General features: G+C 38.5%; 2 protein-coding genes across 2 annotated transcripts in view; both read right to left on the reverse strand.

The window, feature by feature from the left end:
- Positions 1-1,386: 1,386 nt before the first annotated feature.
- Positions 1,387-5,128, reverse strand: zmp:0000001069 (neuropeptide FF receptor 1). Its single transcript, XM_043234143.1, has 2 exons — positions 4,971-5,128; positions 1,387-4,347 (listed from the first exon to the last, which is right to left on the reverse strand). The coding sequence occupies exon 2, from the start codon at positions 3,994-3,996 to the stop codon at positions 2,659-2,661; it is 1,338 nt and encodes a 445-aa protein (XP_043090078.1). The 5' UTR covers positions 3,997-4,347; positions 4,971-5,128; the 3' UTR covers positions 1,387-2,658.
- Positions 5,129-6,598: 1,470 nt separating this feature from the next.
- The window catches only part of ttyh3b (tweety family member 3b), a 28,128-nt gene continuing 17,985 nt past the window's right edge, over positions 6,599-16,741 (reverse strand). The window contains exons 9-15 of the mRNA XM_043244596.1: positions 16,222-16,277; positions 16,053-16,145; positions 15,838-15,930; positions 14,841-14,977; positions 12,576-12,755; positions 12,014-12,089; positions 6,599-9,747 (exon numbers count right to left, since the gene is read on the reverse strand). Of these exons, the coding sequence (XP_043100531.1) occupies positions 9,574-9,747; positions 12,014-12,089; positions 12,576-12,755; positions 14,841-14,977; positions 15,838-15,930; positions 16,053-16,145; positions 16,222-16,277 (809 nt within the window). The 3' untranslated portion in view covers positions 6,599-9,573. The remainder of the gene's footprint in view (positions 9,748-12,013; positions 12,090-12,575; positions 12,756-14,840; positions 14,978-15,837; positions 15,931-16,052; positions 16,146-16,221; positions 16,278-16,741) is intronic.

Consider the following 16,741-nt stretch of genomic DNA (forward strand, 5'->3'; position numbering starts at 1 on the left):
GAAGCAACTAGACATGTTCCAGACCAAATACAAGAGTTTACAGAACCACTTCATGGATTGGTCTGAATGCTGCTATATATATTTATATTTAGGTGTATTTTTGTGCTTTTACTACTTAATATTGGCATGAAAACCTTACTGAGTACTGAGGTCACACATTTCCAACGTACTGAAAATTACATTGAGAAACTTTCAAGTGTATAACATTTTCATAGAAGGCATGTCGTTATTTATAGCTTAGTGTGTCAAAAACAGATTGCTGCTTCTTTCAAGGTTGAATGTAGACTTGATATCAAAACCAAAGAAAAGTATTTTGGTGTATTATTAAGGAAATTATTGGTGGATAGCGTGAACGGCGTAGGTGAAGCACATCTCGAGAAGTCTTTTAAATGCATTTCTCATGATGCATGTTCCTGTGCTAAATACAGTGACAGCATTGTTATCTGCTATTCACATTCAAGCCATCAGAATCAATCAATTTACCTGACTGTTCCCAGACTGCACTGTATGCAAGTCACTTAAGAGCTTCTGGCTGCTTGTAACAAAGACAAAGAAGGGAGCTAGTGAGAACATGATGTAGCACTTTATTATAAGTTCTCTAGAAAAAAAGTCATATTTTTATGCTATTGGTTGTTGAATCTGCATTCAACAATATATACTTTGCAAGTGCCAAGACAAGAGCAACCTATGCACAAGTCACATCACACACACTTGTCTTTATTGCAGAAAACATTCATACTTCATATTTATGGAAAAATATATGAAAATTAAAATAAAACAGATTAGTTAGGTATATATATATATAACAGAGTAAATTTAATGTCAGCAAATGTAATAGATGCTTTGTCAGTTGTCATGTTGATGTAATGACTGGAACATTTTAAACAACGAAATCTGTATATCTCCATCTATTTTTGAGGTCTGCCTCCATCATATCTGTCAAATTTCATTTTTAGTTACTGTAGCCTCTTATGCAACCGCTGCTATAACATTTCCAAGTCAATAAAATATTGAATGTTTTCACCAGAGGGCATTCCTCCTCACAGAATTTTAAAGTGCAAAGCCAATTTTTTAGGACATTGTGATACATCACACAGTGTAGAGTAGGAAAAAAGCTAGAGCCTCTGACCTGATTTAAAATGAAACCAAAAATATTATCCGGGCCACAAAATATTTTGTGACATAAATTCAATGTAATTTTTCAGGTGATTTTAAGTGATCTTCATTCTACACAAACACCGGTCAAACACCCACATAAGTGTCTTTTGCTCACCAAGGCTGCATTTATTCGATCAAAAATACAGTAAACACTGTAATATTTTAATGCTGTAATATTAAAATATTGTAATATATTGTAATAGAAAAATATTGTAATACCGTAAAAACTTTAACATTTTACTGCAATTTAAAATAACTATTTAAATACATTTTAAAATTTATTTTTGGCTGTAATTGTGAAGCTACATTTTTAACATCATACTCTAGTCTTCAATGTCAAATGATCCTTCAAAAGTCATTGATTTGGTACTCAAACAACGTCATCAATGTTATGCTGCTAAATATTTTTTTGTGGTAATGATTTGATGATTAGGAGGCTCAAAAGAACATGATTTATTTATAACAAAATATTTGTAGCAATGTAAGAATCTTTGTCATGTTTGATCAAATTAATGCATCCTTGCTGAATTAATGCATCCACTTCTTTAAAAAAAGTCTGACCTCAAACTTCTGAATGGTATTGTAGTTTAGAGTTTCTGCTCTGACTTCAGTACGATAACACTTAGAAGAGGGTGATGACTTGAGATGCAGATGGTTTCCGCATTTAGAAGAAGAGGTGAGAAGCTGCTAGTGTTCACAGAACGACATTTCCATGTGTTTCTTCACCAAAGACTGTAGGTGTGAGTGCGTATATGTGTCTGGGTTTAACTCAGATGATAATTTAATGATGTTAAACTTGGTTTATCTTAAGACACTGCTCTAGGCGAAGCTTTACAACGCGACCTTACACATTCTGCATTGAACCACTTTATTCCTTTACAACATGGATTGCTATGATGGACCCTAATAATAAGTTTCAATGGCAAGATATTTATCACATATTATTAGTACATTTACAGCAGATCTAAACAGAGTTACAACTCCACCTACTCCAATATGAAATGTTAATCAGTTAAAAAGAAACTCAATCCTCAATTGACACAACCGGCCCGTTCCCATTTGAGAACACAGTGAAGTACTGACTTAAACAAAACCGGACAGGTATCTAAAAAATTACTGCCATTTTTGTCCAGTTATTTTCCAAAACATGAAGAGATTCAATCATCACTTACTGACCCTGATGACATAACAAACCTGAAAGATTTTTCTTTGTGGAACACAAAAGAAGATATTCTGAAAATGTCTTTGTAATTTTTTTTTCTATACAATGCAAGTCAATGTTGAAACTCAAACGTGGTTTGGACCCCAACGACTTTCATTATATAAACAAAATATCCTTTGTGTTTCACAGATGAAAATAGGTCATGCAGGTTTGGAACGAAATGAGAGTAAGTAAATAATTTCTCTGCAAACTAACCCTTAAATCCAGTTTTCTACAAGCACCAAACACAAAGCACATCACATCTGAAGGCAACTGTCTGCAGCAGTGCATCAGATCTGCTATGTATCCAATGTAATTGCTTCAGTCATTCCCAAGTGGTAAGGCAAGCTCATTGACTCACATGTGCGAGATTGAGTCCACCACATTGACAAATTCAAATTCCCAACGTCTTCCCCGCAAGAGTTGGTTGAGTTGTCGGTGGCGCCCGCTTGACTCTTATCTTGATTCTGCAGGTGGAATATCTTCGGGAGAGAAGCCAGAGCCAGAGCTGAGGCCGGGGACGGGCCGCAGAGGCGCAAACGCAAAGCCTTGGCTGAGCGGTGAAGGTCACCAATGAAGCAGTAGCAGAAAGGGTTGAGAGAAGAGTTGGTGAGGCCCAACCACTGTGCAAATGGCCTGGTCTGAAGGAGCCAGTCCGGTGGATGCCGCAACTCACGGTCCAGCCAAATATCAGTCACATACATTGGCAACCAAGACAGTGCGAAGAGCAGCACCAAGGCTGCAACCATACGTGCAATCTGCCTGCGCCCCTGCAGCCTTGTTTCATGAAGTGCCTGGGAACGGGGATCCAACTCTGTGAAGCGACCCTCAGAACCAGTGCTACGCAGCCGGCGACATGTGAGGAAGGCTAAAGTGAGATTAAACCCAACAGGTAGACAGTATAGGGCGCTGAACAGCAGGACGTTGTACGCCTGTCGCAAACGCGGCTGAGGCCAAACCTCTCCACAGACGGGCAACACGATGGCCAGTCCTTCGATCAAAGCTACTTCATCACGCCTGGTGACTATTGCGACTGGCATGCAGATCACCGAGGAGACGAGCCACACGATTGTCACCGAGACGAGGATGCGTCGACGAGTGAAGTAGGCGCGGGACTGTAGCGGTGAGTGAACTGCATAGTACCGACTGATGCTGATGACCGTGATGCTTAGGACACTGGCGGAAACAGACACCGCTTGGGTGAAGGGCACCGCCCGGCACAAAAAGTCACCGTACACCCATGGTGTATAGATGCGGTGGCCCAGGGTGACGGGCATGCACACGCAAACCACTGCTAGGTCGCACACCGCTAAGTTTATCAGCAGGCAGCGTGTGGCGCTAGCACCAGACAGTCGCATGCTTCCATGCTGGCCCAGGAGGACTTTGAGGGACATGACGTTGCCAAAAAAACCCACGATGAAGGATATAGAGTATAGGACAGTCAAGATAATGGTCCCAGGCTCTCGGATGGTGAGGAACAGCTGCCATTCTAAAGCTGCATTATCCTGGAAGAAGAAGGTGCTGTTGAAGAAGCTGGCTGGAGCCGACCTGTTTTTGTTTTGGGGTTCACGCTGAAGGTCCAATGCTCTGGGAACCTCGTAGAGCAGGGTTGGTGGCTGATCTGGGGTCAGATTCATAGTGGTTTTCCCGTGATGTTGAGCGAACTGAACTACATCATAACTAGATTAACGTAACTAAATCTACATATTTGTAATTTACTTTTCAGGTGCCAAAATTTCCATTTATGCACAAAAAAGCTTGAAGGCAGTAAAGGAAAACAGAAGATCTCAAATCCATTGTTCTTTCCTCCGTCGTTTTAAATACTCAAAACCGATTTGAATACCAAATACAGTATTCACTTTTATCTTCCCAAACAATACAGAAGACATCAACAGTATAGAAGACCCTCTTCTTTATCTAATGTGTACCTCCTCTTCTGTCCTTTTTTTCTTCCTTCAAACCTTAAGGTAGTCTGTATCACGTATGATCTGAAAAAATACACACACAGAAATGACATCGGCTATTCACATAACCCTAAAAACAAGGAGAAAAGTCACAAATGCTCACAAGTAAAAGCTTTTAAAATCTTTTCATTTATTTATACATACAGTGTGTATAAGGGCAGCTGAGATCACATTAAACTGTGCTAATTTGCTGCTTTAAGTGCTTTAAATTAAATTGATAGGTTTTTACATTGTAAATTTAAGCAATAAACAATAGCTTAATGTTTACCTATTCAACTGTCAAGCTGATGTGCAGTCATTTTGATATATAGTCATAAATGGTACAAATCAGTATAATTAAATACAGAAGGCATTCACTAAAACTCGCTTTTATATTTAATTTTTTGTTTTCTATAAAAAATATAATATTGTACAATATGCATGCTTAAGGTAAATCCTAGTGAAGATTTAAGATTTATTTAAAAGCATTTATGACCTATAATCAGCTTATTAAAAACCTAACACTCGGGTAAAATCGTATCTAATCGTGCTATCAGTAATAACAATATAAAATATAAAATATAATTTATTTTAAAAATACGACACATTCGCCAATCTACACAGTGCACAGCCAATTACGCACAGCTGAAATTTAAACTGGTACTTACTTAGCTCAAACTGCATCTTCCAGCGGGTCAAAAGTTAAAATATATCCTCCAGGTAAAGCTCAACGTGCGTTTTCGAGCAGACTTCCGTTAAACCCAGCGCCGTGATGCGTCGGTTACCTGTTCACGACCTCCGGTAAAGGAGCTGAGTTATCGGCTGAGGTTCAAGCCTCGTCTTTAACCGTGTTCGATCGCTGCGCACACGCGCCCCCTCGCGGTAGCACCGATATACAGCAGCCGCGCGTTCCTCCTCCGACCGCTGTCTTTTATATATTTAACATGTAAAGCGATTGCATGCAAGTATCGTTAAATTACCAGCAGGGTCCTGAACGTTCAAAAAACCACAGCTTCTTCAAAACTCTAAAAAAAATACCGAAATGGGCCTATACCCTCGTTTGGATGGCACCACATATATTTTTAATTAAGTACTGCATATTTTACCATTTAAGTAAAATTATTTTCCCACGTAATACAAAGCTGTTATCACACAATAAAGTCACGTTACAATGTGTTCTGTCAGCTAATGGTTTATTTTCTCTGCAATGTCACTGAGGAAAAACCTGGCTCACATGTACTGTAGTTCTGCACCCGTGCGCCGCTGTTCATCGTTAATTACCTCCCACTCTCTTAATCTGCACGACAGTGTTACTTTCTCCTGTCAGCACATTTCATGTTGGTCTTCTGAATTCATTACACTGAAGTGTTTCCATTTTCTACCACACCATCTGTGCAGAATTTCCGCGCCGTCTGTGCCTACTGCAATTTCTCTGGGGCATTGTTCGTCTAACCTCCGCGATACAGATGCAATTACAACCATATCTTACAGTCAGATGCGCTGGACCGTAACTTCATTTAAATAAGCAAGTCTCAAATAAAGTCCTTGGAGACTGACAAAAGTTCAAACAATCTGGTCTCGGCTGCAAAGCCTTTCAAAGGCTAGTGATTGAACATAAAGTAGGCCTATTGGCGAAGGCTTTTACATGCCTACAAAAGTACTACATGCAGACAACCTCCAGTAAAACTGCAGTCTAAGAGCATTACAAAACTACTTCATATTAAATGGTATTAGGTTCGCCCTATCATTTTAGTTTTTAAATCCGCCTGCCAGGTTCAAAGGCGTAACCGTCAACCAGTGTCGCCATGTCCCCGGTTTTCCCGCGGAATTGGGCTACGGTTGCCGCGGTTTGTTTTTCAAGGAGAGGATCAGGCCTATAGATCACAAAAGATTTACAAAATGCGTAATGTATGTAAAATGCTTTTTTTTTAAAAACAATGAGGTTGTTCAGCGTGTGTTACCGTTGTGTACCTGGGTGTTGATAGTTCAGCTGATTCAGAGGGGTTTTCAGTAATGAATGTACATCGCAGACTCGTTTTTGTCAACAAAAGCCTATACACTTTTATGATATCTAATTAGGAGCCTCTCATTTACAAGGCCTGTGTGAAAAAGCATGGAAATTCTACTTTATATATTCTTGGAACAACATGAGGGTAAATTTGAAATAGATCATTTTTAAATAAACTATACCTTTAAAGTCAAATCTTTGTCTATGCTAGCAATTTCTAAAAAAAAAATTGTGTTTTGCTCGATACAATAACTAATTTTGTACAGCAACCCAGGAACAACACACAAGTTTAGACTACTTTTCTATATGGCATTTAAACATATAGCGGTTTATTAGCAGCCCAACTGCATTCTTTTTAGTTGTACTACAACATGGTCTGTTTTTTTAAACGTAAGTCCTTTCACAGATTTCATGCAGTTTTCAAACAAACAAGTGTACAAATTCTGTCCAGAACTTTGGCATTCGTTCATAGCTTATTTCTTTCCATTTTATGCATCAAGATTCCAAGTTTTTTTGTTTTTTTTTGTTTAGTTTTTTTTTTTGTAGAGCATACCTTCATTAATGCATACCCTGACCAAGTAATTTTCTTTTTCTTCAGGCACTGATGCTCAACACCCTACACCAGATAAGTTCATTTTAATATATTATTAAAACATTGAATCCAGGCTCAGAAAATCATTTTTTTTTCTGACATGTACAACATCTTAATCACAAATGAAAAAACATAAAAAACATGAAAAAATCCATAAGAATTGTTATCAAAACATCAATTTATGACGAATCATTCTTATTCACATTTAGAAAGGAGTGAGTAGGCTCATTTGTTATGGTCTATACAATAGAAAGCTAACAAGAATAAGCTAGAAAAAAAAGTGTACATTTACAGAAAGAAAGGTTACTGTATGAAAATGTTAAGAAAGGCAGAATATTTCTTTCTCGTATTTCCTTCAGTCATGCAACTGCATTATATGGTACAGAATCATAGATCCGAACATTTGGATTGTCTCTATATGATGGTTAGTGGTTAAATACATGTAAATACTGTAAAAAAGACTCACATATTTCAGAGCAATTTTACATTGTGTCTATTGAGTGGTAAGGTGCATGTTTACCCATTTGTGTTGCTTGCAAAATAATTCACTTAATTCTCTGTAATATTCGGTGTTGATGTGAAACGTCTAGTGTTGCATTGAAACTTTTTGTGCATGAGTGTTTTTCTAGGACTGTAACATAGCGGTTGCCTGACACTACAGGGTCAAAGCATGTCTGTGCATGATCTTTGAGGTTCGGGGATACAAGCCCTTTCCTGCTGGCGTCCAAACACAGCGTCCACTTGCGTTACGCGAAGAGATATTTCAAAAACACGCGACCTCAGTCGACTGAGGGTGTCACAAAAAGTCATAAAAGATACAGCATTTTAGCATTTTCCAGTTCAAAACGACATTTCTACCTGCTAATGTAATTAATGATATTTATTCAAATCAAATGAACACCTACGTTCAAGAATTAAGGTGTGATGTTTTGAGAGTGGCATTAGATACCACATCTTATGCATGATGACATTAGCGGTTGACTGGCGCCATGACAACGTCTAACACGGTTATGTCAGCCTTATGACACTGGATGCAAGTAAATGAAACCAACAATACTGCACTTGGTAAAGACAGCTAGGTTATCTTACACTACATCCACACAAGTCTTACTTAGTGACTGCATGACAAGGAGGAAATTTCCTTAGTTTCATTGTCCCCGTCGCTCTTTTCCTTCTTCGCAATTAGTTTCTTTTTTTTACCTTTCTCGTGCGGAAAGTTGGCAAAACCACTAAAGTCCTGTTAGTGGCACAAGTCCAGTGTCCATATTGCAGATCCATCAATGCCACAGAGAAGTGTTTCCCCATCAGTGTTAAACAGAAATAAGGAAAAGGCTGACCGTGGTGAAAATCGATTCCGATTCATTACAAAACAAAAATAACCTGCTAAACAATGTGAAGCCTGGACGACAAGCCTGAACAAAAAAAAAAAATTTACATGTGGGGCAGTGGGGAGGCATTTCTCTCTTCGTCCAGGTATTCCTTCTTCACCTCTTTCACTCTGAGCAAATTTTCCTCCGTTAGAAATAATTCACATTTAAAGTGTGCACATACACACGAGCACCCACAAGTGTATTCACAAATTCAAGTGATATGTCTACAAAACATGTACTATTATTTCATCACAGAGTTCATAGACAATTTTTTTTCTTACAGGTATTCTTCACTGCAGCTCTAAGCCACGGCAGATGTTGCACTGCACTGTTACACAGAAGATTAGTGCACTGAGTTTGTAGTGTTGATCATTTAGACGTTTTTTAAAGTACAAAAACACTTACTATTTACAAAGAGCAAAGCTCATGAGTTGTGCCGTTTTAAAACACACTCGCTAATGCACAAGGCAAACAAGCCACGCACGCAAACACGCCGATGGTGTGCTGCGCAACTGTTTCCCTTCTAGAATAAGATACTGAATGTGCATAATGGCTCAAAGGCTTGATGGCTGTCAATTCACACTACTGTGGTACACCATAGATTACACTGTACGGTAAATACAAAGAGTGGCCTTTCATGACTGGAACGTTTGTTTAACCACAGAGTCACAAGTATGTGATTCAGTTAACTCATGAACATTTGTAAACGAGTAAACATCTCTGTTAACATCGAATAGCGATGATGAATACCTTGGATTGTGGCTGTAGTAGCAGAATGCTGCCATATTGTCAGGAACTGCAGAGAAAGCGCAAAAGCTGCATCTTTAAAACCTCGTTAAACTATACGTAATCTCGCAAAGACGCTTAAAAATAGAACTCCATCATAAAATCAAATGTCGTAGTGACATTTCTTGCACGGCAAGGCAAGAGATTTAAAAATGAGTGGTATAAACCATTATCATGTGATAATGTGGTCCTGCAGTCCTTGCCAATATGGCTGCCCTGAGAGAATCTCTGTAAGGGTAGTATGGGAGCTACTGTGCTGACGACTGAGAGGAGTCCTCCAGAAGAGGGCAGTGTAGTTGCTGTGATGATTAGGGGAGTAAAAAAATGGCAGTCGGAATAAAATTTGGCAGAATGGAGTCTTTTAGAAGCCAGAGTAGGTAAGCGTGGATGACCGATTCCAATCAAATAAAGACGTTAGGGCGAATTTCTTCACTGGGCTGAACATCGAGGTGGAGACAAATTCGTACTGGTGGACCTGACAGGTAGATGACTATTGGTTAAGCATTTGAGGATAGTTAATGGATGGCCGAGTGGGGTCGGTGGATAGCTGAATTTGGTCGGCTGTTTGGAGCTGAACGGCTGGTTAGGTCTGGTCGCATGTTGGGCTCCAGACCGTTCTGGGATTCTGATGGCCTGGATTGATCTGGGCGGCTGGTTGCCAGATATTTGGCCCTCATGCTTGAGGTGTACTGCAAAACAGGGTGAGAAAACAAGGAAAAGGGGAAGGAAGACACCATCACATCACTCTGAAGAGTTATTTTCACAATACGATATAGAAAAACATTTTTTCCTAACGTGGCACGATTATTTAGTCAAAGTGAGGAAAAGTTACAGCGTCTAAATGGCATTAGGACAGAGTATAGCCGTAGCTCTTACAAACATGAAGCACATATAAATATGAACCTCATTCTGTCGTTCTCACTAACTCACTCACATGCGTAACAGACAAACTGACAGTCATTTGGACAGCCTGATGGTGTTTTAAAGCCAAGAGTTACTGTGATGAAGCATATTATCATTATAAGATACTTTTCTCTTCACGATCGGCTTTTAAGTGCAAGTTTGATTAAAAAGAGTGCAATTAATGTGAAAATGAAAGAAAGGAAGAAAAGTTAAGACCATGGCAAATGGGGAGAAAAAAAAGAACAGTAGATGAGAATGACACATATAGATAATGCAGCTATATGTGGGATAACAGTTGTTTAGGGGTGGGGTTATAATGTGAGACACTTTACCAAACAGACATGCATGAGGGATGTTTTTTTCTGTTGGGTGAGAAAGACAAAATTCATGCATATTTTGAATCATAAAATCCAGAGAAGGAGAGACTATTCCGTATTATATCGGCAATTCCAATTCCAGCGAGAACAGGCACCAAAAAGCAGCATCCTGGACCATGACATTATCGAGAATCAGATTACATCCTTTCAAAGAAACGTGGTTTCTTGGGTGGTCTCTCCAGTCTGGAGTTTGAATACGCATGCGTCACGTCCAGGGCCCGTAAACACAAAATCAAAAAGGAAAAAAAACACCTAGGAAGTAAGGCGCTGTGAGAGCCGAGCTTAGAAGAGGTCTGAGTGTTCTGTTTTACTGAACCCAAACTAGTGGGAGAATGAAAGATGCCCTCGCATGCCAAGTCTGATTAAAAGAGTGACCCTGCCCCTTCAAAAAGAGTACCGTGCTCGCTTGTTCACCGCGCATGAACCAGGAAAAGCATTCTCTGGTCTTGACAGTGCATGCAATCATGCAAACTTCAGGATTCTGTATCGTTGCAAAACCCACTTCCACTCAGTGAGCGGCATTGGTTTGAAAATAAGAAGAGGAATAAATGACATATCAGAAAGAAAATAGTTCACCCAAAATGCATACTCTACAACCATTTACTCCAAACCTATACAAACAATATTTTATAGAACACAAGAGATGAAATTTAGCAAAATGCTCATGCAGCCCTTTTTCATACAATGCATATGAATGGAAATGGACTCTGTTAAGCACCAAAAAATGACAAACGAAGGCCATAAATATACCCTGCAAGTAGTCTATACTAACAATGCATTATATTACAGATCTTATGAAGGTATAGAATAGCTTTAAGAGAAGACACCTAATTTTGCTAACTACTTTTAGATGTTTTTGAAACACATAGATTCTGAACATTTGAAAGGGTTTCAAAGCTTGTTTTCCACAGCACCAGTACAGTAGTACCAACTGATTTCTCCTCGCTCTGACATCAAGGTGACAGAACGTATGTTTGAGAGTGAAGCGCTTCAATATTTTTACACGCTAGCAATGCTTTAACAATCTCAGAGTGGCTTGATTCACAACAAATTCAGCAAACTCCATCTGTGCATGCACATTTATGCTCGTAATACTAATACCCCATGGTACTGAAAAGATATTGTATTGAAGGTATACAGTAAAATGATATCTTACTAATGATAAAGCTATCGCTAGGCTTCAGCTTTTAGGTTGCCTTTTTGTCATGTTTGGACCACGTCCTTCCCATTGGCATTAACACTTCTTGTATGGAAAAGAGAACCTTTTATTTCACGTTCCAAGGAAAGAAAAAAAAAAAGCAAATGATGATAAATTTGGTTGGCTCTATTTCACTTTGTTGTTTGTGAGGACTTGTAATTAGCGTCGCATACAGGCTGCCAAAATGACCTTCAAGACTGGTGTGTGTGTGTGTTTGAGTTGAGAATGTTCATCAGTATAATAAAACTACACTAAAAGTGAAGTTTTACAGTTGTCAAAGCTGGCAATTACACAGACAAGCATAAATGCTATCACGCTAACATCCTGTTTTCTGGATTAAATTGTCAAGCATGGGGCGAGGTTTCAAGAAGATCCATTCCTTTAACTAAAAGAGTAACTGAAAGTGTGACACTGCGCTAAATAGCGACTGTACACCTACAAACGTGTGTGTTTGTGTAAATGTGCTTGTGCACTTACTGACGGCGGGGGGGATTCTCTGCCAATGAGTGGCGTGTTCTCGCACCGAGGGGTCTGAAAGTTAGCATTCTGGCTCCTGCGTCACAAACGAGACACCAGTTACTCTGACTCCCTCTTCAAGGGAGGGATTTCCACACCGCGATGCACTAAACTTTATAAATCTGACAGAAAGCTTTGAACTGCAGGGTAGGAGTAATACGCAAAGCCACTAGTGACCCCACTATGCACCATTTAGGTAAATCATTAAAGATAACGCTTGGGTTGCGTAAAACATTGTCTATCATTTAGTAAAACTCAATGCACAAGCTGAATTATCTACTTATACTTCCCATGCCATATCATATTTGTTTCTACACGCCGTTCAGGGGCTATATATATAATAACTTTAATCAGGAAGTAAAACCCATGCAGTATTAGCAACTGATCTGAAGCCTAGAGTAAATCGAGCAAAGCCCATGCAGTAATCTAGGCTAGCGAGCCTACCCTATAGGACCTGTAATACCGACACGGTCCTTCAAATCCAGCCCATGCATTAGGATAAGGTTAGCGTGGCTACACTCACATGTACTCAGTGACTGGTGCGTTGCTGACAGTGTGTGCCGCAGCGGGAAGACTAGCCTCGCTGCCGTAGGTGCTGCTGCCACAGCTGTACAGGCTAGGCATGTGTACGCGGTACAGGTTATCGTGCGGCGCTCGCGGGCCGAGTGTGGCCGAAGTCTCATCGCCATCCTCCTCCTCAGACCTTCGGACAAATTAGCACAGGTGAAACACGTGCCCCTGGGTCAGAGGGGAGGGAAAATGTCTCTCCTCTCACTGGACTTAGCGAAGATCTCTTTAAAAGCATTTTTCACGCCAGTCCTGAAATGACTCTAAAGCATACTGATGGATAATAGTTTCATGCATTTGTTTTTCCCAGATTTATTTATGTCATTCTGATCAAAGTGAATGTTCTTGACTGTATATATTGTAAAAAACAAAAAGAATCTTACTCAAGCTAAAACCATTGCATGCTTTATATGACACGCATGGATTCAGATCAAATTGTCCTTCAACTCATTATTTACAATGAGTTGAACAAATAAGAGTCTTTGAATACATTTTAGCCTTTTGAATTTGCATAATATTTTTATAATACATAATATTTTATTAATGACTATAAAAAATTAAAATGGTTGAAACTGAAGTAGAAATATTATAAAAACACTACTGGCGAAAGTCCAGGACGAATAACATTCATTCTTTGAAAGAAATGAATACTTTTTTAGCATATTGGATCAAAAGTAGTAAGGGCATTTATAAAAATATTTATAAATCATTTGAACTTTCTCATTCATATATAATGGCTGCTGAAAATTCAGCTTAGCTATTATGCTAATAAATTTAAAACATGTTTAAATAGAAAACTGTTATTTAAAGTGAAATTATATGTTTTTTTGCTATTTTTTAAATCAAATCTGAATAATACTTCACATATAATACACTGATTATATATTTTAATATTCATACAAAAATAAAGATTAAATTAATTGATTTGAGCTCTTTGCCATGTTTACTGGAAAATGTAATGTTCATTAAGCTCTTGTTGGCCTTAACTCTTAATTTGGAAAGCCAATTTTTATATTAATGACTTCTAAAGACTTATTGAATGTTGTGGTTCAACTAATTAGGAAATGGTTCATCTGCTAGCTGATGGAAAAACCAAGCTCATTACTCATATTCCAAATTAAGTCATCTGGGCATTTTTAGAATAAGCGTAAAATTGGCAGTCAGGATGCTAAAACAACAACAAAAAATTGACTTGTGGTCAATTTGGAATGGGGCAGCATTTCCATTTCATTTATTATGTATTTGCTTCAATAAATGTGCAAATAAATAAATAAATAAAAGTAAAAACAATTCTACAGCCATGGATGCTAGTCAGAAACAAATCAAGGGAACTCAAGAATTTCACAAAAAACTACTGTGGATTTCCATTGCATGTCCAATGGATTGTCCTCAGCAACCATTGAACGTTCTCTCAGTGATTTGAGTCATGCATTAAATCAACAAACAACCACTATGAATCGGATTTAAAACGTAAAAAAAGGAGGGGGAACGCATTTAAGAAAAAGGAATAAAAAAAAAAAAGAAATAGTGGATCTGTGAAAGTGTAGATTTGGATGCCACTTTGATCAAGATATCTTTCATACGTGACCTTTTTCAGACTTTCAGCTTGCCCAGTGTAGTCACATCACCGACATGTTTCAATAATGATTATACTCTTCGTAAATGCACATAAGCCTTTCATGCAGTTTCAAGATAGTCCAAAGGGAGGCAGCATCTTCCGCAGAAATGTCAGTCTGCCTTTGCACAGAATTTAGAATAGGGTCTCTTTGTTCTTTCCGTTTGCACGAGCGTTATTGCAGACAGATGCTATACCACGAGTCAAATGACAAATACCTCCATCACCATAATTCAAAATACTCCTTTCAAAATGGACTATTTTGCTTTTACACGTGAGCTGTATTTAGATTACCCAAAGAGCACTACAAAACAAGTGTGTCTCTCACACATCATACAGGGCAGTGGGTTTTCCAAATCTATGACACAAAGAGGAATGAACGACAAGACAACAGAAGCTACGCACAGTCATGAGAAGATGATTAATATGTGAAAACAGAAGGAGCAGATGTGAAAATAAAAGCATTAAACAAACACGTGACTGGCAGTCAATTCTCTGTCCGTGAACTGAAGTCCTCGCCTGTCTACTGGAGCTTTGTTTAACGTACCTTGCCCTCCTTAACCCACCCCACCGTTTTTCGGTGCATTTTGACCCTTGCCCTCTCACCTCTTGCTCTGCCAAGTGTGAGGCACACTGCAAACGATGGAGCTAAACATTAGCGCAGTGACGAATGAGAAAAGGACCAGATAAATAAGCCCCTCCACTCCGTCGTAACACAGTCCGGTCAAAGCTTGCACATAGTCCTGTGAGAAAGAAAAGCAAAAATGATCAGTTATATGAAACGCCCTGCTTTGGATGTCTTTCAACACTCTAAAGGAAGTGGCATAAACGCACAGGTAGTTCAAGCATTATCATGGGAAGTAATATACGAGTGTTCAGCTTCAAACTCTTTTGTGCCCCGTTTTGTAATACATTACCATTCAAAAGTTTGTGATCAGTAATATTTCTGGAAATCTCTTGAGCTCACTACGGCTGTTAATTTGATAGAAATCCAGCAGTATTGTGAAATATTATCACAATTGAATTTAACTCTTTCCAACGTCATTGTATTTTAAAATGAATCTTTGATACCTTGTTTCAGGATTCCTTGATTCATAGGAAATTAAAAAAAAACAGCATTTCTTTTAAATAGTCTGTACTGTCACTACTTAATTAAATGTGTACTTGCTGAGGAAAATAATTCTAAAAAAACCAAAAAATTAGCTTTTTTTGTTAAAAATCATACTTACCCCATACTTTTATAGGACAGCAGTCTTTAATATATTTTACAATACATTTTACTGTCATTTAAACTTTTTTTTTTTTTTTTTTGCAAATTTTAAAAATATTTTTTTGTATAGATTTTTATTATTTTACACTTTTCATAGTGCTCATAGTGTGAAACGGATTGTCCCAAAGTTGTGGTGTAATTTCCAATAAAAGTCAATGTAAAACAGATATCGGGGCAACATATTTTAACATGGCTTTTAATAATAATAATAATAATAATAATAATAATAATAATAATAATAATTAATTCTATAGCGGTTTTAAAAGTTAAAAGCACAGAAAACACCTCGAAAGTCAACAAATCCAAAAAAGTGTATATTTTTAACACGCATACCATGTGCAGGCTCCGACAGTCAACCAGGGCAGTGAGGTGGTGGAGACTGACTTCAGTGGAGTTTAACACCGCCTGCATCTCCTCAAGGTTACTCTGATAACCAACCCATAGAAAGACAAAGAGCATAAACAAGTAAACATCTACATACGGAGCGCAGATCATGTACAGAGTACTGAGTTTCTTGTACAGTACTGAGTACATCCGCAATCTTGCACCTTAGTCTTGGGAAATTCTCGAATAGCTGAGCGCAAGAGCTCGGAAACATCATCCTGCATCTCCACGAGAGCTTTATGGCTTCCGGAGAGTTTCTGCAAATCAGAGGACCGATTTATAATTCATGAAACAGACAATGACAAAGAGGACAGAGAAAGAGCAATTATGTACCTGCTGAAACGGGTTGGTCTGTCCCATGCTGCACCTCAGATAATACTGCAGGATATCTAAGACGGATAATAACCAATACATATGAATTCCAATAAATATGTTCATTCTTTTACTCTACATTTACATAATGATAGGTTTCCCACATGCTCCCTTCATCTTGCCTCGATTAATATACACAGATAAGTCCTAATCAGATATTGAAATATTGTTGAAATCACGCTGCAATGAAAACAGCCGACGCAAACTAACAAAACTTAGCAGTAAATCTGTTGGAAGCCCTGCATTCATCTGCCTCTCTTGAGTCACTGTGACCCGCTAGTTCATTATTTACTAAGCCAGCTGGCTGAGATTACTGACAATGCCAACTAGCTTATTTTGTTAGGATATCAAGTTTCTTTTCAGTGTGTATGTGCGAGTATGAGCGAATGTGAGAGAGATGACTGAAAAAGCGCTGCGTGAATCTGAACCCTATTACTATGTGTTCATGTGCTTGGAAAAGAGACGAGAGAGCGAGAAAGAG

The sequence above is a fragment of the Puntigrus tetrazona genome, chromosome 1, assembly GCF_018831695.1.
Source record: "Puntigrus tetrazona isolate hp1 chromosome 1, ASM1883169v1, whole genome shotgun sequence".
Lineage (NCBI taxonomy): Eukaryota > Metazoa > Chordata > Actinopteri > Cypriniformes > Cyprinidae > Puntigrus > Puntigrus tetrazona.

Bases quoted from the DNA above. Each gene is read 5' to 3' on its own strand.
- zmp:0000001069 (XM_043234143.1), bottom strand. From the start codon at position 3,996: ATGAATCTGACCCCAGATCAGCCACCAACCCTGCTCTACGAGGTTCCC.